Source organism: Buteo buteo, chromosome 19, assembly GCF_964188355.1.
Source record: "Buteo buteo chromosome 19, bButBut1.hap1.1, whole genome shotgun sequence".
Lineage (NCBI taxonomy): Eukaryota > Metazoa > Chordata > Aves > Accipitriformes > Accipitridae > Buteo > Buteo buteo.
This window is the reverse complement of record NC_134189.1, coordinates 28,928,554-28,952,186: the sequence shown is the minus strand read 5'-3', so window position 1 is coordinate 28,952,186 and position 23,633 is coordinate 28,928,554. Positions and strand designations below refer to the sequence as shown.

The window sequence follows — 23,633 nt, the reverse complement described above, 5'->3', positions numbered from 1 at the left end:
TCTTCTTCTGATATACAGAGACGTCAACACACGCCCTCAAGGATAAAAAGTTGTGAAAATTGTTTCAACAAATAAAATACACTGTTTTAGCAAGTAAAATATGCTGTTTTAAACAAAGCTCCATATGAACAATTGCCTTTCAGGCTTGGTGCTTCTTGGAGATTTAACAAGAGATCACCACAAGCTGGATGCCTGCAAAGGACTGAAGGGGGAGTGCATCTTATTGGTGTGTCAACTTCAGAAGTTGTTGAATTAACTTCATAATCAAAGACACAACACACCCCCCACTCCACATAAAATTGGAAAAACTTTGGATTTCTTGAGGGTGTCAGGTGTACCAACCTGTGTCACTGCACAGACTTAGCAGTATATACATACTTGCAAATGGTAAGTGAGAGCACAATTTGTACAGATGACAGGAGACAGCTCTCCCAGTATAACTTAGCATAGGTTTGTTGACTTCTAGAGTGGCAGTGATCTATCCCACGTGATAACTGGGCCAGACAGAAGCCCATTAACTGATTTGTGATTCAGCCAAGACACTTGAATAATTAATATCACTCTGTTAATTGTTATTGGTACAGTGTTCTGTTTTAACTTGCAGTGCCAGTTCATTCAATAATCCTTTTAGAAACACCGGATAGATGAAGACAGTCATCCCTTCAATACGAACTTTCCACTCAGCCAGTTTGCAATAAATATTTCTATAACCCATGTCTGGCAACTTACCACTTTTTCTCATTACTAAAACATCACCACATTCATCTTCAATCGGGAGAAATATCTCAGGTACTACAATGAGTATTCTTCTCTTTGGGGGTGGATTTATATTCCAAATGCATTCAACATTAGCTGGGTAGTCTCCAGGATAGTTGGGTGATTCAATGTAGCCAGTATAATCCCCAAGTTCTCCTCCACAGTGCTGGTCTGTGGAGAAACATAAATTAGCATTTGTGTTAGCTGATTAGCTAATTTGAGGTGTTTTTCTAGATCTGTCAAGAGCAAGTCTAAACTCCTCCTTGTGGCTTTAGAAATGCATACATTCTCCAGCTGCCTCTTTGTTTATCACGGAAAGCCTTTAAAGGAATACTTGATCTGCAGGGCTGCTCCAACTGATTTGCAAAACCTTAATGCTGGGTGTATAAACTGATTCAACACTTCATTTAGGCTGCTTTAACATTTCATTAAGAAATGAACACAGGTAAGTAAACATGATCCCACTGTGGAGGTACTCACACGGTTGTTACCACTGACACCATGCTGACGTGCAGAAGGTATTCTGGTTTAACTTCACTTGTTTTTTAACCTGATTTAGCTGAATGAGTGTGATGATCGTAATAGCCAACCTTATCTTGATTACAGATCTGCCTTGCTTTGTCTTAGATTAAACCAGTTAATAAGGAATCTCCACTGACAGATCAGTTTTACTTTCCGAGTTTTCAAAACTCCTATTGAATTTGCCACAGAAGCCTGATTCAGTAAGTTACTTAAGCTTGATCTCTCTAGGCCTACTCACCCACATGAAACTAGATATATGTTTAAATATTTTGCTTAATCCAAGCCTCAAAGATTATGAAAGGTCAGAAATTGGCTTGAAAACAGGGAGTATCTAAGACAGAGAAGTGAAAAGGATGGTTTTATTTTACAGGAAAATCATCAGTCTTCTTCAAATTCCTCACAAATATCTAATTTACTTAAATTACATTAGAAATTATGATAGTCTTCAAAGACACATGGCACATCATCAAAATAAAAACTTATGATAGACTTGCAAATGAATAGTTAGTTTAGATGACATTACCTAATTATTATAGAGACAGTCTCTTAAATTAGCATGGTAGAGATGAAAAAAATTGCTTCCCTAAAAGAATCAGCCATTCACAAAAGATCAAATAAAATTGAACTGGAATCCTTAGGGATATTTATAATGTTAATTGAAGATAGGAGGCTGAGTACTGAAAAAAAGCCTATGAGAAGATTTCACTGTCGTGAGCGATTACCTGGCAATTGCAGTATGCATGACCATATCTCCTAGTATTTTATAATTATTATAAAATGGCAGTTACTCTGATAGAAGATATTGTACTCTACAGAGACACAGAGGAATATGCATCACTGCAAGCCAACTTAGAGGATCTGGAAACCAAAAGCTCTGTAGTTTTAACTTGTAGCTGGCACTCTGCCAAATTACATTAAAGCTAAAACGATCATATGCATCAAGTGGCACTTTTCCAGTTTTTTTTCTCATTGTTTTCCCAGTTTTTACAATTCCCTCTGGCAGTAGATATATGCTAATTAGGAAATACAGAATTGAAGTCCAGCCTGACAGATGGAACCTTCAAGTTGCAGTTCAGATCCAAAGATAGGTTTCATCTCACAACTAATATAAATGAAACTTACTTTTGCAGTGTGTAACGTTAGTGGAGCCATCAAAATCAGTACTTGTGTTCCCAGGGCAGGTGATGCAGTAGTTTTGACCAAACTCAGGCTGGTATGTTCCCACAGGGCATCGGATACATCTGTGTGTTGTAGAGTTGTAGTAGTGTCCAGGAGAACAATGAACTGTGAGGTATGAGGTGTATTATTTTCAGAAAGTAGCAATCTTCAGTGCAGAGAGAACTTTCCTCTACCCTGGACATATGTCATGACCCCTGTTTCGCAGTATACTTATTAGACCATAAAAGGCAAAAAAGACATCATCTCCCTGTATTTGCCATTATAAAGGACCTTCTAACTAGGATTATGTTCCAAAGATTAGAGCTAAACCCTTAAAAACTTGTAACATGTGGTACATAGGTCTCCCACTGTATTTAATACAGTGGTTTCCAATGAGTTTGTAACAAATGGAAGCTGATACCTATCTGCCTCAACAATAAAAATGCCTTTCACAATAGCAAGAGAGAGGTTTCCATTATTGTCTGTTTGCCAGGGCCAGCATGTTATTCCAGTAACTAAGCCAAAATGCATTTGGGCAGATTCCTTCTTCAGCATTTGCACTCCAAGTTGACATTATGGAACACGCAATGCATTGCACGCTTACAGTTTCTGCCTAGCCCATTAATAATCAATCCTTAACTTCATATAATTTTTGTAGTGTTTAGTTTTTCTAGTTTGGTAAATAAAAATATAGAGGATGTGAAGGCTAAAGCATTGTCTAATGGAAGTTTGTCTTACTTCTTGCCATGCAGCAGAGCCAATTCACTTTACCAGTTGCAGCGCTGACTCTGCACCTGCCTGTGGTAAATTCCAAAGAAAACCATAAAGTCTCTGCAGCTTTGGGAGATCATTCCTAGTTTCTGGTTTTCCTGACCATTTAATTTAATCACACACCACCCTTCTACATACAGTGACTATGTTTGTTTTGGAGCCTTTCAAAGCCCCTTGGCATTGAAGATTACAAACAAAAGGGCAAGCAGCGGGAATATGAATTGTGGAGAGATTTTAAATTCACCTTTGGTTTCGCAGTCTTGAAAGGAAACAGCACCTTCATACTTGGTCACAAGCCCACCGCCACATGGAAAGCAGAGGGTCCTTCCTGGTTCAGGCTGGTATGTACCAAGAGGACAGACTCTACAAGGTTTAAAACCATCTGAAGAATAGTGCCCAGGAGAACACTGCCCTAGAAATTGAAAATGATCATCTGTATTAGTGAGCTGACTCTTCTGGACAAAGTAGAAAGCCCACTAGTAGTTAGCAATGCTTCCTTTAACTTAAAGATGTGACAACAAGACAGCTGCAGATCAAATTCGAATCTTACCTGCTTGCTGATTTTGTATTGTTCCTGTAACTGCTTCCTAAAAACACCACCAGTAAATTCAACTAGTTTCTTAATAAGCTCTTTGCGACCTATGTTTCTGTTTGGTTTTTCTTTTAGCAAGGGCTCTATTAAGATGTTGTTAGAATACTTTGTACTTTCACCAAGTCTTTCATCTGAGAATTTCAAAGCACTTTGTAGGAAAAAATGAATCTTTGCACCAGATCTATGAAGCAAGTAATTGGTTTTTTATATCTCCATTTTATAGATACAGAAACAGTAGATTATGAGATTTACCAGACTGGATGGGACCAGTGGAGCACCCTATCTGTGAGAAGAGCTGACACCAGCAGCTTTCCAGGTAGCTGTGAAAACTAGTGCTTGTCAGAAGCTCTTCTGCCAGAAAATGGTGATTTGTGTAAAGCAAAGCACTTTGTGAATGAGTCTACTGACAGATACAAGGTAGCTTCCAAACTTGCTCTCCAGGCAATTTCTGATAGGTGTTTGTTTGGCATGGTTCTTGCTAGCTTGAGTACTTTACTCCTTGACAACCTACCTGAGAATCAGGATGTCAAGTTTTTCAAGATTATGGCATTAATGCCTATCTTCACACCACCCCAGCCTGGGAGACCAGCACCTTGAGATGTTAGGTGTTCCCTGAGGTTGCCTAATCCCAATACTTTGTAATATAGCTTCCCTGAGAACTAAACAGCAGGCAGAAACAACTGGCTTGAAAACTTGAAAGTTTTGAGGACTCTAGATGGGGTTGGGGTCTCTTAAGAACCCTGATACTTACTGGGAAATGCTGGGGGTTTCCAGTATCTTGGGTACTTGGCACTTAGGATGAACCAGAGCTCCAGAGCGAAAGCAAAGTTCAAGTTCTGTCCCCACAAAAGTCAAACTATGGACACCTGTGGGACCAGGAGTTCTGGCATTTAGTTGCGCTTCCATCCCAGCTGGCTGGAATATGACTGTACAAGCTGGCTGTTGTGACACAGACCTCTGAGAAATATTATATTACTAATTTGAAGACACTTCTGCTATTGTTTTTGTAGCAAAACTGATCCATCTGGTCTGGTCCAACTGGTCACTGTACTTTAATATGAAGGCAGTTAATGAAGAGCAGATTTGGATCTGGATTTTAGTATGAAAATTAAGTACATGTGGAGCATGGCTTACACACATCCTTTTAAAGAAGTGGTACAGTTGGGTTTTAATACTGCTAAATATCTGATGCTTTCAGCACTCATGTCTCAGTCCCTACCTGTATATAAGAATGAGCTAACTTGCTCCCTTCTTGCCTTCTGTATTGGAATTGCCAACAAAATAGATCTGAGGTGATTTCCCTGAGAAATCCCCCAAATGACTAGGTTTTCTACTTGTGTTTTGGCCTTGTACCTACATGGATCACATGTAAATGAAGTAATCACAGCATATTATTCACTTGCAGCTACAACATAGAGTTCTATGCAACAGGCACTTAAAACCTCTTGCGTAGTTGTTGTACGTGCCTCACCTGTAGGGGTGAGGATTTCAGTCATAGCTTATTTGTTACTACACAGACATTACTGCTCCAGAAGATATGATGCAAAAATACTATTGACTACAGCTGGTGAGTACATTTCTAACAAAATCTGTGTTCATCAAAATACACTGTTTCATCACATATGCTGACAGATTTTATGGAGACATACTCATTTTGATAAAATCTTTGACAGGGAGGTTTATGAAGTCCAAAGCATATTCTCTCTTGCCACTTTCAGAGAAAGAAAAAAGGGGAGAGTTGAGCAGAAAAACAGACTGTTGTGATCTGACAACAAACATTTTGAGACAGATCCACTCTGCAAAAATAATCAGAAGGGTTTCTTTTTGTTGTTATGCAGAACAATAATTCAAATGCAAGCTTTGGAACAACACAGTCTTTCTCCCCTAGTTGTTGTGCTGCTTTGGTCAGTATTCTATAGTCAATCTCTACAAACTCAGTTTTTATTTTGATAATCTATTCTTGTTGCATTTTGGATAAATACTAATCAACATAACAAAGATGCACAGGCATATCAAGAATTTTCCTGTGATAGTTCCTTCATACAGTAAATCAGCAAAATCTACTGTATGTTTGGACTGGAGACACTAGAGTTATTTTTTATTCAGTGGATGGGGAAAAAGCAGCAGTTTCCCAAGTGACATTCATTGTGTGTTCACTCCAGATATCCTTGAAGAAAGCATTAATGTAAATTACATGGATGAGTTTTAAAGTTAGAACTTGTGTTGCAGATAGGACAGATTTCTTTCAAAGTCAAATAATGTATCTGCTGTAAATTAGATTTTGGTCACCTGTAATGAAATAAGGTAAAGAAAATAATTAACAGTTGTGTCTTAAAACCTTATCTTGATCAAGTTACAGTAGAAGAACAGCTCTTTTCTGAAATCAGGTATTCTCATCATTATCATCTAATTTATGTATCATGAAGTTGAGTCAGAGATGCTACATCACTTGCCAAAAGCTACAGTGAATTCAAGCAGCCTTGAAACTAGCAGTCATTAGCTCTGAGTCCAGGTCACAGATCCCTGCAGCATAACTATCGCAAAATTATGGTTGCTGCTGATTAGACCAGGTAAACTGCAACTCATGCAAAACATTAAATCATCAAGTTCATTAGACTCACCAATACCAGTCCAAAGTAATCCATCCCTTTGGCTCACAATATACCTGACGAGTCCTTACAAGTCGAGGTATGTCCCAATTCCATACCTGACTTGAAGCAAAGTGCTTTGCTTGGCTTGCTCATTTCCATACCACAACTCACATTGCTGTAGCAGGTCCCATCTTCTTGTCAGCAATGTCAGTGGATGGAACAAGCCAAAACATTTTGCGTATTGCTTGTAAGCACATAGATTTCTTCTGTTACCTTTACAAGACAGAAGTGTGGAAGGCCCTCTCCACTTTCAGCCTCCATGCCTCACAGGCTCTGTGGCAACACCTAATCCTTTTATAATCAAATTAAACTTGCCTCCACATTCTGACACATTCCGGGCGCCTGCTACTCCCTGTCCATCGTTACTTGGGCAAGGCTCACAGGTAAGTTGACCTTCTGTGTCTTGGTATGTTCCTGGTGAGCAAGGAATGCACTGATTATGTTCTCCGCTATAAAAGGTGCCCGTGCTGCAGGTAACTGAGAAAAGAAAAGGGGAATCTACATAAGGACTTTCATTTTGATCACATTATTTGCCTTCATATCAAACATTTAGAGAAGATGGATCTCTTTGGCCCCAGTATTATAGTTGCATATGTTTTGTGTATGTTAGTCCAGGATCCTCACCTAATGTAAACAGGACTAGCTCCACTGTGGTCTACGTCAATTTACATCAGGGCGAGGTCCTTCTTCTATTGTTTAAGCTGTTAAATGGCATTGTACTGCACTGAAGTGTTTATCAGACATATGTTGTTAATAAAGCTGATGCAGTCTTAAAATGGTATATTGCAGTTTAATTAGAACAGTGGTGCATAACATATGGGAAGTGATGTGAATTCTTAGTTTACACTAGGTGCATTTATATGTTGGTTTTATGGCAGACAACTACAAAAAGTCTGTCTCCTGAGATCAGTTCTAGAGATTTCTCTGAGGGCAATGTATCCCATGTAATATTTTATGTCTCTTGACACTCAAACACCCCAACTGGAAAGTGTTTTCAGTACAGATATGAATACACGTGCTTTTCTTGCTGCAACAGGGCACATAACTGCAGTAAACATTTTTCTCTTCTGGATATAGGTAGTTAAAATGTATGGGTTTCTAGACACTAATAGCAACGTCTTTCCATACAGTTTCTAAATCACTCTTCCTATATGAAAACATGTTCCTATATGATGAAAACAGCTTCTGAACCAACTCATTAGACGCACCTACCAGATCTGCACTTAACTATTTGGTGTTGCTTGTAAATCACTTGGTGTCTAAAAGAAGCTGGAAAAATAGATATGTTGATTTTGAAAAGATGACTCTAAGTTATTAGAAAGCTCGCAGTGCTGAGAACTGCCATTAACAGGTTTGCACTAGCACCCTGCCCCCAGTAAAGCACTAGAGTTTGATAACCTCAGAAAAGGCTTAAAGAAATTAGGTATTCATAAAGTTAAAATAGATTTCTATAGATTCTTTTTTTTAATTGGACCTCTTGAGTGTTAAATATATATATATATCTATCCATGGGTCACGGATTATTTGGTGGTGAGGAGAGTGAGAGAGGTGATATAAAACTCAATACAGAGCATCTAGGCAAACACCATATTATTGTTTTACAGAACTGTAATTATGTTTTTGTAAGATGCTGGGAGTAGCTGGGAACTATTTGCCAACATTGCCTTGTGGCAGGCCTTGATACATACCAACTGACATCATGGGAATGTATGCATATATATGCTTCTTTTGTTTTCCTGCAATCATTTAATGAACTCCCTTCAAAGTCTTCTGAACTGTCAATGGTCCATGCACATATGCTGAGTAATACTGATCTAAATTGTCTGTTACCTCATAGATTTCCTGCCTGGCTCACTATGGACAAGTTAATTTTGGATTGCTTGCTTTGGGGGATATGGCTGAATAGAGTTGTTGGGACTTACCGCATTTTCCATCCTGCAGCACTTGCCCTGTACTGCAAGCTTCATGCCCTTCAGTAGCTTTAGCTGGCTTCTGAGCCACTTCATATTCTGTCCCAGAAAACTGAATGTAAAATTGCTGTTTATTAATAGATTTCCTCAATGTTTTGATTGCAGTTTGCAGCTTCTGCTCCATCCTTTTCCGAACACAGTCAATGTTACAGGTGTCTAGATGGGAAATGATAACAAAACTAGAAGCAATTGAGATTCATGTTTAAAAAGGGTGCTTAACAAAAAGCTTAGCCTGCGTCACACTATGACACCTCTGTTTGCTTCACTGTCTTCTTCATACAAATTGTAGAAGCAGCTTACTGTATTCAAAATCAGGCCTTTTAAAGGGACAAGACAGTACACTGAGGTCCATCAAACTGAGTTTCATGGCCTGCAAGCGCGTACTGAGTGCTGCTATCGTATATCTAGCATTAAGAAATTGGTTATACTGAGCGGACAGGGAGAGGGCTGCAGAAAGTATCAATCCCACTGTGTTGTACTTCCAGTTATGCGTTCAGTCTGCCACCACTAATGTTTCTGAATTTTGTCTGCCTGTGCTTTACTCAGCTGATTGGGAATTATTCCAACTTCCCTGACCAAAATATCCGACTGACATAAAGAAAGGTGCTTTCTGGCACGATTACCGTTTGAATCGCTTTGCTAGTAAGGTATCCCTCAGGGTTAAGAAACCTGCCTTTGAGGACTGACATGTTTATAGAATTCAGACCACATTTTCTTTGGCTGGGTTTTATAGCATAATATTCCATCTCATAAATAACTTGAAGCAATTCTTTTTCTTCCTTGAATTTGTTATGCAAACATGAATTTTCCAAATGTGTGATAAAAATGTTTGATTCTCAGACTGAAGTTTCAGCAACTTAACATTTTGGAGGATATTTTTATCATCATCGTTGCAGAACTTCTACCTAATCCTTACATTCTCTGTGCATCAATTAGCACTTCTGCTGTTTAAAGAAATCAGACTAAATTGAAGTACATGACTTAACTCGAGGCTTTGAAGGAATTTTGCTGCAGGTTCAATCTTTGTTCCTTTGGCTTAATTTCATACCTGATTCCTTTCAATTAAATCTCTGAAACTTTGAGTTTGGAAGGGCTGTTGAATGAGGCTTGTGCTAAAAGGTTTGTGTGGCAGCTTGATGAAATAGCATCAAAGAGATTCTAACACACTGAGGAACTGAATTCTGATTTCTCTCCACAGACAGATCTTTCACAAACCTGTGACTTCTTCTGACTTCATCTCCACTTCAAACTCTGCGGTGATATGGGATACTTCTTTTGATGGTGACTTGCGGCCTCGGCGTTTTTTCTTGGAGGAATCGCACTTGAGATTCACAAAGGTTACCTGGCAGTTGTCTGTACAAGGGAATTGACCTCCTTTGCATAAGAGAAGCAACATAGAAAAGAAATCAAGTAGCAAAATAGCAAGTGGCAGGCTAATAAGCGATATCTCAGCTGGGTTATCACGAATGCAGTGACAGGCTTCATAACATTTCACATGTGTTGTTAGACACCTCCTTCTCTGTGCAATTTTGGGTTCGCTCATTTTCCTAGTGAATGCAGGAGGCAAAAATACGGTGTGGTGATGCTCAGCTGCACAGTGGTACCTTTCATGCCTGTAATTGCCTGTCTCTCTTCTGCATAAGGATTAGAAAGCTCTTTACAGAAACTAGTTAAGAACAGCAATACTATATACAGTCATTTGATGGTTAAACAAAGCAAGAGAGTAAATTTTTGTAAATTCATGAGAGCGGCAGGCCTGGGCTTCTAGAAACTACCACCTGGTATTCCAACCCTTCCAGCAATGACAATCAAAGGTTTTAAAAGCCTTTGATTGGGAGGTTATGAAAATATACTGGAAGGCTTTATCTGAAGGGAAATCATAGAATGACAGAATCGTTTAGGTTGGAAAAGACCCTTAAGAACATCGAACCCAACCGTTAGTGTAACACTGCCAATTCCACCACTAAACCATGTCCCTAAGTGCCATATGTCATTTAAATACCTCCAGGGATGGCGACTCAACCACTTTCCTGGGTAGTCTGTTCCAATGCCTGACAACACTTTTGGTGAAGAAACTTTTCCTAATATCCCATCTAAACCTCCCCTGGCACAACTTGAGGCCATTTGCTCTCATCCTATCACAAGCCAGAGGAACTGAATGCCCTCATCAATTATGTGTAACCACTGAGGAGAAAGGCCACAACCTGTTGGGACACAATCACATAAGCAGCCTCTCCCTATATAAAGAAATCTATGTGAAAAACATGCTTTTTGTGATAGGCAATGGACCTTCCAGGTCAGGGAGAAATTTCTAGCACTCAAGCCACCAGTGTGTGGTTGTATGATATAATCTTTCTGTTAGACCCAGAAGTTCAGATGACATAACGAACACAAAGCAAAGCAAGCAAAGGACAAGAAAACGCCTCCAAGAAATACATTCCTGTGGTGACTGTATGGACCAAAAAAACCAACTTCTATGACTTTAAAAATGAGTCTGATAATCACATCTTATTAAAAGAAGACAATACATAAGGACAAGGAAAGCATCTTGACAACTGAGACTTGTTTTAAGCTTATACTTGGAAAACTAGAGAGATAAATCTCTAGATTGCAGGGTAAAGATAAAATATGTCTAAATTTTAAAAATAAAATCTTTAAACCATTAGCATTTTTTTAGGATAGCTATTTTTACTCTTCTCTGTTCAGGGCTCAAATATGGCTCCTCACTCACTAGCAAAAGTGGTGGTAAGACAGATCCACAACAGAGTATATCACCAGCAGACATTTGCTGTAAGCTGCTAAATTGCTTTAAGCCACAATAGGAGCTGTTGCAATTACACCAATACTGTGTATTAAAATCTGGAAAATTTTGAGTTAATATTAAATTTAAAATGAACTCCAAATATTTTAAGCTGTGGAAATGCACAGCAATAACAGCCAAACACTCTTTAATTGTCCCTGTCATAATATCAAGGGGATGGAGGACAAGAAATAAATGTAATGAAGATCTGTTAAATCCATATGACTTTTAAAACCTCTTTTTTGTTCAACTTTAAAAGTGATGTTCAAAACTACTACTAATAGAACCCCATACCTAGTCATACTGAGTTTTAAAAACATTTGATTACTTTGATTCAGCCTGAGACGAACTTTTTTTTCATTTCAGATTTTTGGTAATTATGTCTAAATTTTCTGAATATTTTTTCTAACATCATAACTACTCACTCCAACATAACAAAAGATCTAAGGCTATGTAACATCAGATTTTGATTATAACTTTCCCACTTAGGGGTTGTCTTTGCTGCTGCAATGGGATATTAATCCACCATAAAGCAAATAAATAACAGCTTTTGTTTTCTTTTATAAACCTCATTTGGGAAAACTAAACCAAACCAAACTGACATTGTTTCATCTAACTTTGCATTGGTCATTGCTTTTTGTCTCAGGATATTTCTGCCATTACCAATGCCAGAAAAAGGATCAGCTTAATTCCAAACTCATGTACTTTTGAACAAAGATTTTTCAAAGCAGCTGGTGACACCTCAGCACTGTTAGATCCAAACCCAAGGCACTGTTCAGCTAGAGTGTGAACCTTGGCCTGAACTTAAATTCAGATCCAAATATGAAAACCATTACTTTTTTTTTTCCATCTGCAGTGTGAAAACAAAATATGCAAACAAGCAAGCAAGCAAGCAAACAAAAAATTAGAATGCTGTTTACATGTTAGAAGAAACCACGTACCTGAAACAGCTTGCTTCCCAGAATCTTTTGTTTTTTCTTTGCTGCGAGGCCGTAAATGGCACTTTGCGTCTTTAATTTTAAAACGAGCTTTCTGCTTGATTGGAGGGGCTAATGAATCTGTTGATATAAAGTAAAAAAGCTATCATTTGGGATGCAGATGAAATGAAGTCTGAAACTTATTTTTAAATCAGACTCAAAAGTCTTCTTGTGACATAGAAGACAGCGTACAAGCGGATCCATTTCCATGAGTTCATTTTTTCACATAAGCACTCACTCTCGAGCCCATAAAGATCAATGAATTTGCTAGTATCGCACATGCTCTGCACATATGCTTCCCCTCCAGCAGGCCTGCACATCTTAGTGGATTTGGGTGAATTTGTCTCTTACTATGAAAAAAGGTTAATTCCTACCTTTTTTTTCTGACTCTGTCTGTGACTTCCCATGTTACTTGGCTGTAGTTCTGCTCTTGCTAACGCCAACCAGGAACAAGATTAATTTAGTGGAGCTACACTGTTGGCAGTTGAAAACCATCCAAAGCAAATGTCTTTATTTGACTGTGGTCTATGGCTTGCAAGCTTTATTCTTCAGCTTTAAATCCAAGCCAGTTATGTCTTGTGACTTTAAAGGCTGTTATGCAGCCATGCACTGCTTAGAAAATGTAGCTGCTGGCCGACTTCCTCGCTAAGCCCATGGTGGAAAAGGCCGGGACTGGCCCGTCGCCTGCCAGCCGCTGCGGGCTGCCCACAGGACCTGGAGCAGGTGGAGGGTGGTCGCAGGGAAGTGCCGCAACATGGGTCCCTCCTTCCTTGGGAGGGCCTTGCCGGACCAGGACTATAGAGGTAGCCTGCCCCTGTGCCACAGGCAGACATATCCTCTGCCGTGTTACCTCACTCCACAGCATCGTACCTCCTAACGCATTCCAAATACGTAAGAAATACAAAGTTAGAAAACTGGCAAATTGGAGAGAAGTACAGCAGGTAATGATACCTAAAGTGGGCTTGCGCTTCCCACTGCTAGATGCTGTTTCAGCTGCTGCTAGTTTTGCCAGACTTCACAATTTTGAGCTGAACTTTTGTTTTATGCCGAGCATCAGCTTTAAGACACATTTTGAAATGCCTCTGCAAAAATAATCCAGCCATTCCTGAGAACAAGATGAATGAAACACAGTATGTACTCATAAAAGCCTCATAACCTTTTTATTGGGAATCCCCAGTAGGAGGGTCTGTGCTCCTGAGGAAGGACTTTGCAGGTGAGGGCTGGGACCCACCGTAGCCTTCTGCTCTTATGCTACTGATGGGCCCCTCTGGCTCCCTTCCAAGTCTGGGAAGAAATGCCACTTTGATATGCTTGCTACTGCCTTGCTGGACTACGGAAAATAAATTACTCTATGTCCTTACTGAATATATCTCAAACCTTCACCACTCCCACAGTGACCTACCAACACCATGCCACAGTGGAGGGCAACTAAGTACGCTCCAGCCCCCAAGGAGAGGCTGCCAAAAAGCAAGTGCGTGCATGATGAAACACAGGCTACCTTAATTCTGCCCTTGTGTAACTTGAGAGCTGTACGTCTTGCAACTCCCAAATGGTCTGGGGGACCTCCATCACCTACCTCCTAGACACCAAGGACCAGGTGAGCAGGAGAGCACCTACCTGCGCAGCTGGGCAGGGTCGCATTGCGTTTCTGTGGAGCCTTGCCTTGCTGGACAGGAATGCCACAGCTCAGTGTGTAGCTGTTCTCTGAATCTACGGGGCAGAACTCACAGTCAGCACATGTGGCAACAGCCTTGCAAAGCGTCTGCTCCCCTCGTCACACCAAGCATTAACGTTCGGTGCTTGAACAAAGTTATTAATACTGGTAAATAAGGAGACATTTTAAGTGCTGAACTTGGATTTTAAATGGCTGAAATAGTTTGCCAAGGGCTACCGCTTCACAGTGTTGACTACATGTGTTGTTTCATTTCTTCCAGCACTGAAATGTTACATTTTATAAACAATTTGGCATGAGGTTAGCTGTAAATAATTCCATGGTGCACAAGTAGAAAATATTTTGTGTTTGTCCATGGCAGAGTCCTTGTGCTTTGATCATCTCTATAATTTAAAAAATAAATCATGTACTTTCATAATAATTTCAGCTTCAGACTCTGACAGAATTTATTGGCAGAAACAAAAAATAACATACTTAGAACCATAACAGGGTTTACATATTGCACAGATAAAACTGTGTATTGGTGCATACAAATTAGATAAATGCATGGTTCCAGTAATCTCTGCTAAACTGAAAATAAAGTGTGAACAGCTCTACCACATATAATGCCAGGACTAACATGAAAAGTAGAGACACTCTTGCGGAAAATAATCCTGTGTCAGAACCAGAACATATATGGAAAAGCAGCAGCAATCCCCCCGCCCCACCTGCCCTGCAAAACTCTGTAGATGACAATTACCTGTAGCAAATGATACAACATCAACAACAAAAAAGGGATGTGCGTGTGGTGGAATAAGATGAAATGCCTGGATTTCTATAAATAACACTCAGCTGAACTATTACCAGCAAAATTTATTAAAACTCAGCAACCGCAGCAACTAATACTGAGAGATCCTTTTTGCCATACAGCCTCCTGAGACAGAATTAGTTGTATCCATTTTGTATGAGACAGTAAGACAGGTTTAGAGCTGTTGCTAGGTCATCCTCTGCACCACAGCGCCCGGGGCTGAGCTGATGGAAGTTTTACGCTACCCTGGCTGGTGTGGGAGCTTGATTGTGTGCTGTGGCAGTCACAGCATTAAGTTTTCCAGTGTATCCCACCCGTCCCCTCCTGCCCCCGGCTCGGACTGCGCTCGCTGAGCTGAGTTCCTCCCAGGGGGACCCTCTGCTTTGGGATTCGTTTCTGCTCCTGCTCAATCGCACAATTACAGGGTATTTCAGGCTGTGATGCAGGGTCCATCATTTTAAGCAGATGCCTGGATAGGCACAGGGGACTCAACTCAAGTTGAAAAATATGGTACTAAAAATTAGTAGGAATTCACTGAAATCAACCGTGCATTTTCTCCCTCGCTTTTGACGGGGCAATTCAGTATATTGGAATTTTTCTTTTGTACCATCCTGGTTAAGGTAGACCTGTCTCTGAAGTTTTTGTTAGAATTTCCCCACTCTTGCAAATTAAACAAAGGGTGAGACCTCTAATGTAACCGACAATCAGCTTTTCTTGTATTCGGTGATGTGCATGTCTGGCCCAATTTGATGTATGGTTTTGCTCATTTACAGCTGTCCATAACAAAAACTGAATGCAAGAATCATGAACACGTTAGCAGAGAAAAATCATCAAGTCACATTCTAGACTTAGGAGGACAAATACTTTGTACAAACCTGGAACAAAAAGAGTATTGGATGGGCATGACAGGAAGCAGCTCTCTATGCCTCCTGTCTTACTACACACTAGCTGAGCCTTGGGAGCTGGTTTGGCATTTGGGAGACATTTCACCATCTCTGAGGAGAAAAAAAAAAGAGAAATGAAAAAAAAATCAGACGCTGCCCAACGCAGAACCTTGTGCGTCCACTTGCATACAGTGGTGAGGAAAGGTAGAAGTGGCAACAGAGCAAAATCACAGGCCCAGGCATTTCTGAAGTAAGCACGTATTGGGGAGAGAGTATCTGGATCTTGAGGACTTGAAACTCCTTCACAGTTTTAGACCTAAACTCTAGATCAGTCTTCCCCTCCTATCGTCCACTTTGGGACTGCTCAGGTCCAGACCTGCACTCCAGAAGGCAGGTGTGTCTCTAATTACGAGCACAATTCTGCATGCACGTCTTGATCTCAGAAACAACAGGTAACACTAATGACCTGAGATGTTCTGTCCCCGCTTTTGGAGGCACAGCTCTCTGGCTTAACAGGCCAACTACCACCCCACGCACAGGAGTCACTGTCACAAAGATCTGTTTATTTAGATGACTGTTAAAATGGTGTTTTCCACTTCTCTCTCAATCTCTCAGACTTTTTAATATTAACTTCATGCTCTAGCTTCTCTAGTAGAAAACTTCCCCACCAGGCAGAGGCGAGGCAGGACATGCTGGGATGGAGACGGACAGTCCTTTCAGCTGTCCTTTCACCAGTCCTTTCAGCTGCTGCCAAAATGATCCAAGGAATGCCAGAAGGGACACTGTGACACACACAGACATCGGCCATTTCTCATCAGCGCCCACCACATGAGGCACATTGCGACTCGTGCCGTGGAAACACCCAGCTTCTCCTCTTGGCTTCATGGCAGGATGACAACAGAGTATCCTGCAGGTCTCACAAGATGCTCTTAGCATTTAGGTAAGGGACTGTTTGTGTTTCAGCTGGAATGACAAAGTTGTTATGAATAGTTGGACCAGTCTCTGTGCTTCACCCTGAGCTGATGGTATGCCACTGATAATTATAATCCTGCACTTATTTTGATTTGACATCTTTTGGGACTGAAGTGTTACTTAAGTACATCTTTCTCCACACAGACGACAAGGTTCACTCTCAGCTGGCAGGTGCCATCACTACCTGTGCTGAGGCAGCCTCACTGCTTCCCTCCTTTCCCCCAGAGATTTAACCTCTGCACTGACTGCCGGCCAACTGCAGCTGGGCACCTCTTCAAGCAGAGTTCACACTGCATCAGCTGGTTAAATCTCAGCCAGGGGTCTGGAGAGCAGTTCTTGCTCCAGCCCTGTAAAAACACCTGTTCAGGTACATACGCTTTTTCTCTGACTGTTCCTTGCTACTTCTTCCAAACACGCTCACCTTACAGGAGGGACTTGGCTGACTCTTGTTTTGCTCATGGATGACTGTGCTCCTGCAAATGTCCTTCTTCCTACCTGTCAGCTCACTACTGAACCATGCCAAGGTAGGGGAGAGATCAGAGCTGCAGCAGGCAGACTGGTTTGGGTCCGCCAGGGTTTGGGAAGAGCCCAGAAAAGCTGGGATGAAACAGGGCAATTTGAATGCAGCAGCTGGAATGAGCCTTGCCTGGCTTGGCTTGAGTGCAGAAGAAGGGTCCCAGCAGCCACCAGCTGGTTCACGTTCCTGGCCCCACTGCTGGTTAAATATAAATGTATACAAGTCCCTTAAACAAGCCTGATGTTCACATCTCAAATATGGGAATAATCATCCTCCACTTACCTCCCTCCTAAGGTCTTTTATGTTACATTGGCGACGTTTTTAAAGAAATTTCTTTGGACTGAGGAGACAACACAAGTGCAACGTGTCATTGCTGAGCAAAAGAGGATTTTGCTACTGCAAATGTCTCCAAATCGTGTAGCATTCAGGATCACTACATATCATTCTCCTCCTTTTTACTGTGCTTTTATAACAATGTAGAATGCAGTTTCCTCTAAACAATGTTGGTAATAAAGGCAGGCGATCAGCAGGGAGATGACACTCATTTTAAGCCTCATTAAATTCATCAGATAAAACGGTGTGTATCAATAACGAAGGGTGCTCTATTTTCCATCTTCCAACTGACTATTACAAATAATGAAGAGAAATTTACAACTAGGAAGATATTTCCAATACAGCCTCTTACCCTGGGAACAGCATTCTTAGTAGGTTGAGAAGGAATATAGCACAAAACTTCTGTGGTCTAACTATATACTAGACTTGAAAAAAATCTTAGTCCCTGCTGTTAATTTACAAACTCATTTCCAGAGGACTAACTGGTACATTGCAAGGGAGACCTAGTGGAAAACTAAAAAAACAGAGTTAATCATGTCTTACTCCTACAGTACTTCGTTCTCTGTATAGCAGGGAAGGTAATATATATAAAGGTGAGCAGGAAAAATGAAGTACTTAGCTGTGGTTAGGAAGAAAGTCAGTGGCAAAGGCTGAAACCCAACTTGAGATACTCACCCCCCACCCCACCTTGGTTATAAAGTGCTCTTCATACCCCTGTATCTATGTAAGTGAAAAAATGCCACAACTGCATGATCATGCAAGAGGCCAGTGCGGTGCTCTCTACTCCAGACTATAGTGCTTTCCCTCAATATGTGCAGGGATTCCCTTAAGTAAGGTCACCCCCTTTCTTGTTCTGCCTTCCTCCCAGTTAGGTATTAGGCAACAGCCCCAAATGTATCTATGAGAAGCTATTCGTGGTTAAAAAAACCACCAAACCCAAACAAAAATCCCACAACCTAAATTTGACTATGAAAGACCTATGGTATGGCATTCCCATTAAAAATGTGAAAACAAAATCAGAATCTCACAGAAATACTTTGAATGGCTGTAGCCAAGGCCTAGATTTGCTGTGCTTCAAATAAGACCCCAGGAAAAATGTCATCTACTTAAAGGATACAGAAATTCAGACCTGCCACAAAGTGGCACTAGCAGCAAGTGTCATAATTTTAGTGGTCTCAGGATTTGTGCTCATTGCAATTAATACTTTTGACACAGCTAGTGTCAGTACTCTGTACTAAGCAGGATACTTGAGATAACTTGAAAAATTGGGGTATAGTGCTGTGAATGTAGATATTAACCTGAATACCATGTCCTACTTGTAAACAGTTAAATATTTTGAATAGTCTAAATTAGTCTTAGATGGAAATAGAGTTATAGCTGAGGTTACAGAGATGTACAAATGACAAATCAAGGACAAAAGTATAAAATACGTTAAATAGTAATAATAAGACTTACATTGTGTTAACGGACTTGCAAAATTAAAAAAAAAAATTAACACAAATAAAATCCAACACATTGCCCATTCTCTAATCCACCTGCAGTTATATCCTACCCCACGGACCCCCATACAATCAGGTGTCATCTGAGTTTATAAAATGAATTTGGAGATCTATATTATGAAAACGCAGCATCCCTCACAAAAAAACTACAGGCTTTTTCACCCTCCTGGAGAACAGGACCATCACCACAGTCACCTCTGCGTCAGCCTCCCACACTTACCAACGCAGTCCTTTTTATTCCAGTGCAGTTTCTTTCCAGGCGGACAGACACACTCATAGCTCCCCATTGTATTAAGACACCCATAGTCACAGCTACCATTGCTGATGCTGCATTCATCAATATCTGAAAATGTAATTAAAGTTGAGAAGAGTATTAACCATATGTACACATGTATAACTGTGCATTAAGATATGTGCATAAGGATATGTTTCTACTATATCTTTTATATTTAAGTCTATACAAAGATATATAAATGCAGACAATACTCATGTCAAACAATTTTAGTGCATATTGCATGTATTTGTCCTTAGACACATGTATAGCTCCTACTCTTTCAAGGATTTATGCATACAATACAATTTACTTTCCAGGACTAGTTACACTGAAATTCTTGGAAGTACTCACAAGATACAAAACATGCTCGAAAGTGTCTGCAGCATCTGGACAATAATGTACATTACATTATATGGAAAAATGTCAAAGGCATAAACATCCGTGAGATTAGATCACTTCTGCATAACAGGGAGATAAATTCTCCACAGTGATTCACAGAGTTTGCTTTTAGAAATGATTCAGATGAAGGAGAAACTATATATTTGATAGGAACCTAGCAGCTGAAGTCTAGTTTATTCAGTCTTCTACTCCTCAAATAAAAATGAACAGTAAAAGCTTGCATGAAGGCAAAGCAATTACAGGATATGTTATCACTGATATTCCACATAAACGCTTTCAATTGTTGATAGATTAGAAAAGTATTTAGTCAATACGAGGTATATCCTTTTTACTCCATGCAATCAGCATTTATAGACTTGTGCCAACACAGCTGATCTCTTGTCTCCTCGCTACCCACCGCCAGAGAGGGTGTTTATCCATCACGCTCAGCAGGCGTTGTGCTGCCATGTACTCACCTCTGGATCATGCTCAAGCACACTTGGGGCACTAGATGGCACAGGCCAAAACTGTCGTATGGCACCTGTGAACCACCAGTTGCACATTGCTGCTCCAGACTCTTTAATTTTAGTATAGCCATAACCTAAAAGCCCTTGTTATGAACCACAGCCCAGTTATTTCAGGTGCTGCACTAACCTCAACAACAAGTGGTTTCTGCCCTTTGGACGCAGCGACCCATCTGCTTGCTGAAACAGTAGCGTTACTGTAACAGACTTTTACAAGGCACATAGGTTGTGCCACTTGACATCTGCTCAAATGAGCTAGAATGATGCCAAATCAACATGAAATATACTGAATTGCTAATACTCTGGCTTAATGATAGGCCTCAAAATGTAACTGTAGAAGGAAAATTGTCACTTAATGTGCTTCTAAGGGAGGTCTGGCCATGAATGCTCACAGCCCGAGTGACTGCCTTTCCAAACCACGCCTGAGCCCAGGCTTGCACTCCGATTGCCATGTGCTTAGCACTGCCTGAATCTGTCTGGTCTGCAGGAACACAGTCTGAGTTCAGGCCCGTGCTTCCCAGGCCCCAGTTCTGAAGCCCAGTGAGCCCACCTGAAGCCAGAGGGTGAGGTACAGGTAGGAGGTGGGATGACGAGGGACTGGGCTGAAGCACACACATAGGCACTGGTTAACAAATGTGGGCCCACACATATTAGCCAACTTTTCCTCTGGCATCTTGGGGAACTTGATGGGAACATTGGAGTGTTTACTAGGGCAGCTGCTGGAATCCAGACAGAAGCTTTCTTTTTCTGATGCAAGATTTTAGCCTGTGTGGTTAAGCAAAAATCTAGAAAACATGGAGTACGTGCATAAAAGAAACTGAGAAAGAGACCCTAATACAACAGGCATGTTTCTAGACAATGTTATGATTTGGGTCAGAGTCAGGACTTCTGGAGGTCCTGGGTCAGCAATTCCAAACACTGACAAGGGAGATAGTCCCAGAAAAAACTTTCTCTGGGACAATTTTGTACATAGTGGTCAGGCTTATGCTGAGTGGGATCTACCTGTGAACCCATACTTCGAAACACACATTTAGTCGACAGTGCTTCTGCCACTGAGCTCTGGCCAAACTGTTCAAACCTGAGCTCTTGCCGTCAAGTACCTCAGCCCAGAACCAAGCTCCTGAATAAGTAGCCGAATTCCCAGAGGCATTGAACAGTCCCACAGATTCTACTGACTTTCCTAATGTCACTTAACGAGCCAACATATACCGCAAGTAGGGCTTTACATAAAGAGGTGGTGTAAGCGCTAGCACTGTCCTTCTAAAAGGTCCTCTTATGACACACGATTTTTATTTCAAGAACTGACATGAAAAGGATCCCAGAGAGAGCAACAAAGGTTGTCCCTCAGCATGGAAGGCCCAGAACAAGGACGTTGCCACGTGGTTTGTTAATTACTAGTAGAAGGGAAGCAAGACGGAGAGAAAGCTTACTAAGAGGCAAGCCTGCACCAAATCTTTTTGAAGGTTCTCATTAATTCTCCCTAGTTTTGACTTCTGCTCAGTGCCACATGGATGGCAGCCAGGGTAAGTTATTTGTTCCACTGTAAACATCACTCTCCAGGGGCTGACTAAAACTAATGATAGGCCTGAGTAGCAAAGCTCAGGGCTGGAAAAGTCTGGATTCAGAGCTGTGATTTTGGATCTGTCCATTATGGAAAAAAGCAGGAGGTTTGGATCTGGTTATGTTTGTGCCCAAAGTTCAGCACTGAGTATTTCCAGTTAGAGTTTTGGTCCTACTTCAGTCTTATTTAAAAGACTGAAGCTGAACAGAGGCTGAAGATTATTTAAAGTCTGAGGCTGAAGCCCAAACTTTGAGGCTTTCCCTAAATTAATACATACATTAAGTCATTAAGGAATTAACAGTGATACTGAAGATCAGTCTCTCTACTGATCCCTCCATAGGTCCCCAAAACTTTCAGACACTGACTTTGCTTTCAGAACTGCCCTCATGTGGTGTCTTCTTCCAAACTATTCCCTTAGATGGACTCCTATTTCTCTTCCTGCCTGCCTCTACTGTACAGTGAATCCATTACTTATCCTGCTCTATACAAGAGATACCAGCACACACCTCCTACGCCTTTCTCCCAAAGAGAAGCCAGGCAGAGATATCATTAGCAGTGTCTCACGTTCACCCTACAAAATCAGGTGAACTCAGTGCTCAGACAGAAGTGAGGAGCTAGCATCTGTTTCTGCTACATCAGTTTGCATAGCACAAACCGAACCACATGGGAACAAACAAACATCAGCTTTTAACTGTATCTTTTTGGCTCAGTCTGTAGCACGATTTACTTAGGAATACATAGAGGATAACTCTTGCATATAATATGCACCACAAATTAAGAGCCATTATGGCCCAACACTGTTCTCAGCAATTCCTCTGGTGTGCTTTCCCTGGGCTAAGTTTGACTCAGATCAGAACCTGGCCTGAATACATGGCTTTCGTGGATTTAAAGTCAGGGCTTTGTTTATAGTATGATGCAAGCTTTACTTAGTTTGTCTCTTGAATAATTAAATAATCAACTATTAGCCATATTTTAACTAAACAAAACCATTTAGTTTTTTACATTTAAAAGTAGCATGGAGAGTTTATTTTGTGTCAGTATTTTCTGACAAGTGATTTAGATTCAGGGCTTTCAGGTTTTATTATAATTTCCTCTTTCCACTTTTGTTTCTGTAATGCTGACCTGATTGCTTAAAAGCATAATTTGGACTTAATACACTTAACAAATCCCTCAAAAAACCACTTTGCTCTCCTTTGACCTGTGTTCTGTTCTGAACACAATCAAAACCTACCCCACTTATTAAATGTTCAGGTAGGAGACCACAGTGATACCCAGGGGTGTTAGCTGGGCCGGTGGCAGGCAGTCTCATACTGTGATACCCCTGGCAAACATTGGACTTAGAGTGCTCTGAAATTCTCCTGCCTTGATCAAGTAGAAGTTGAACCTCTAATTTGGTCATTGTGGTAATACTGCCCTGTGATGCACTTAAATATCCCTCTCCTGGATAACCAAACATTACAGCACTACTTCTTTCCAGTTACGCCAAAAAGGTTGAAGAGCTGAAGTAGCTCCACAGAAGGTGGGAAGAAGGTACCCCACAGCCTTCCATTATGAGTTTCGCAGGCAGTTTATGTCACAGACTGGTCAGGACAAATACCAACAGAGCCAAAATTTGTAAACTTTGCAAAACTGACATCCTTCTCATATTCTCTTTGTTGCCCATCATTTGAAGCCCTTCTTCTGTAAATACAATTGTGACTAACCTCAGTCCTGTGGAAGTACCGACTGGTACTCTGTGCTTGTAAACTCTATAAGGAGCTTTACCCTGTAGAGTGCGATGAACCCCAGCCATGAGGCTGCTTTGCGATGGTTGTGGAAGAACGGCTGCATCCATGCAGCAGTGGATGCAAGTGTCACAGCTGCAGGCTTCTGGTCTATACTGAGGCTGATATGTACCACTATCACAAAAATGTTGTGGCCATTGCTTTTTATTAATGTTCTTCTGGGAACGCTTCAACAAATTTGAGATGCTCAAATTTTAGTCATACCTAGCTCATGCTATTTTAGCTTTATTTTAACTTCATTTTAACTTTAT

General features: G+C 40.8%; 1 protein-coding gene across 1 annotated transcript in view; it reads right to left on the bottom strand.

Annotated features, from left to right (window-relative positions):
- SCUBE1 (signal peptide, CUB domain and EGF like domain containing 1) overlaps nucleotides 1–23,633 on the bottom strand; it is a 210,821-nt gene that overhangs the window by 5,463 nt on the left and 181,725 nt on the right. Inside the window, exons 10-19 of the mRNA XM_075051294.1 lie at nucleotides 19,082–19,204; nucleotides 15,532–15,651; nucleotides 13,815–13,907; nucleotides 12,162–12,278; nucleotides 9,636–9,794; nucleotides 8,373–8,576; nucleotides 6,766–6,927; nucleotides 3,452–3,619; nucleotides 2,401–2,562; nucleotides 730–927 (exon numbers count right to left, since the gene is read on the bottom strand). Of these exons, the coding sequence (XP_074907395.1) occupies nucleotides 730–927; nucleotides 2,401–2,562; nucleotides 3,452–3,619; nucleotides 6,766–6,927; nucleotides 8,373–8,576; nucleotides 9,636–9,794; nucleotides 12,162–12,278; nucleotides 13,815–13,907; nucleotides 15,532–15,651; nucleotides 19,082–19,204 (1,506 nt within the window). The remainder of the gene's footprint in view (nucleotides 1–729; nucleotides 928–2,400; nucleotides 2,563–3,451; nucleotides 3,620–6,765; nucleotides 6,928–8,372; nucleotides 8,577–9,635; nucleotides 9,795–12,161; nucleotides 12,279–13,814; nucleotides 13,908–15,531; nucleotides 15,652–19,081; nucleotides 19,205–23,633) is intronic.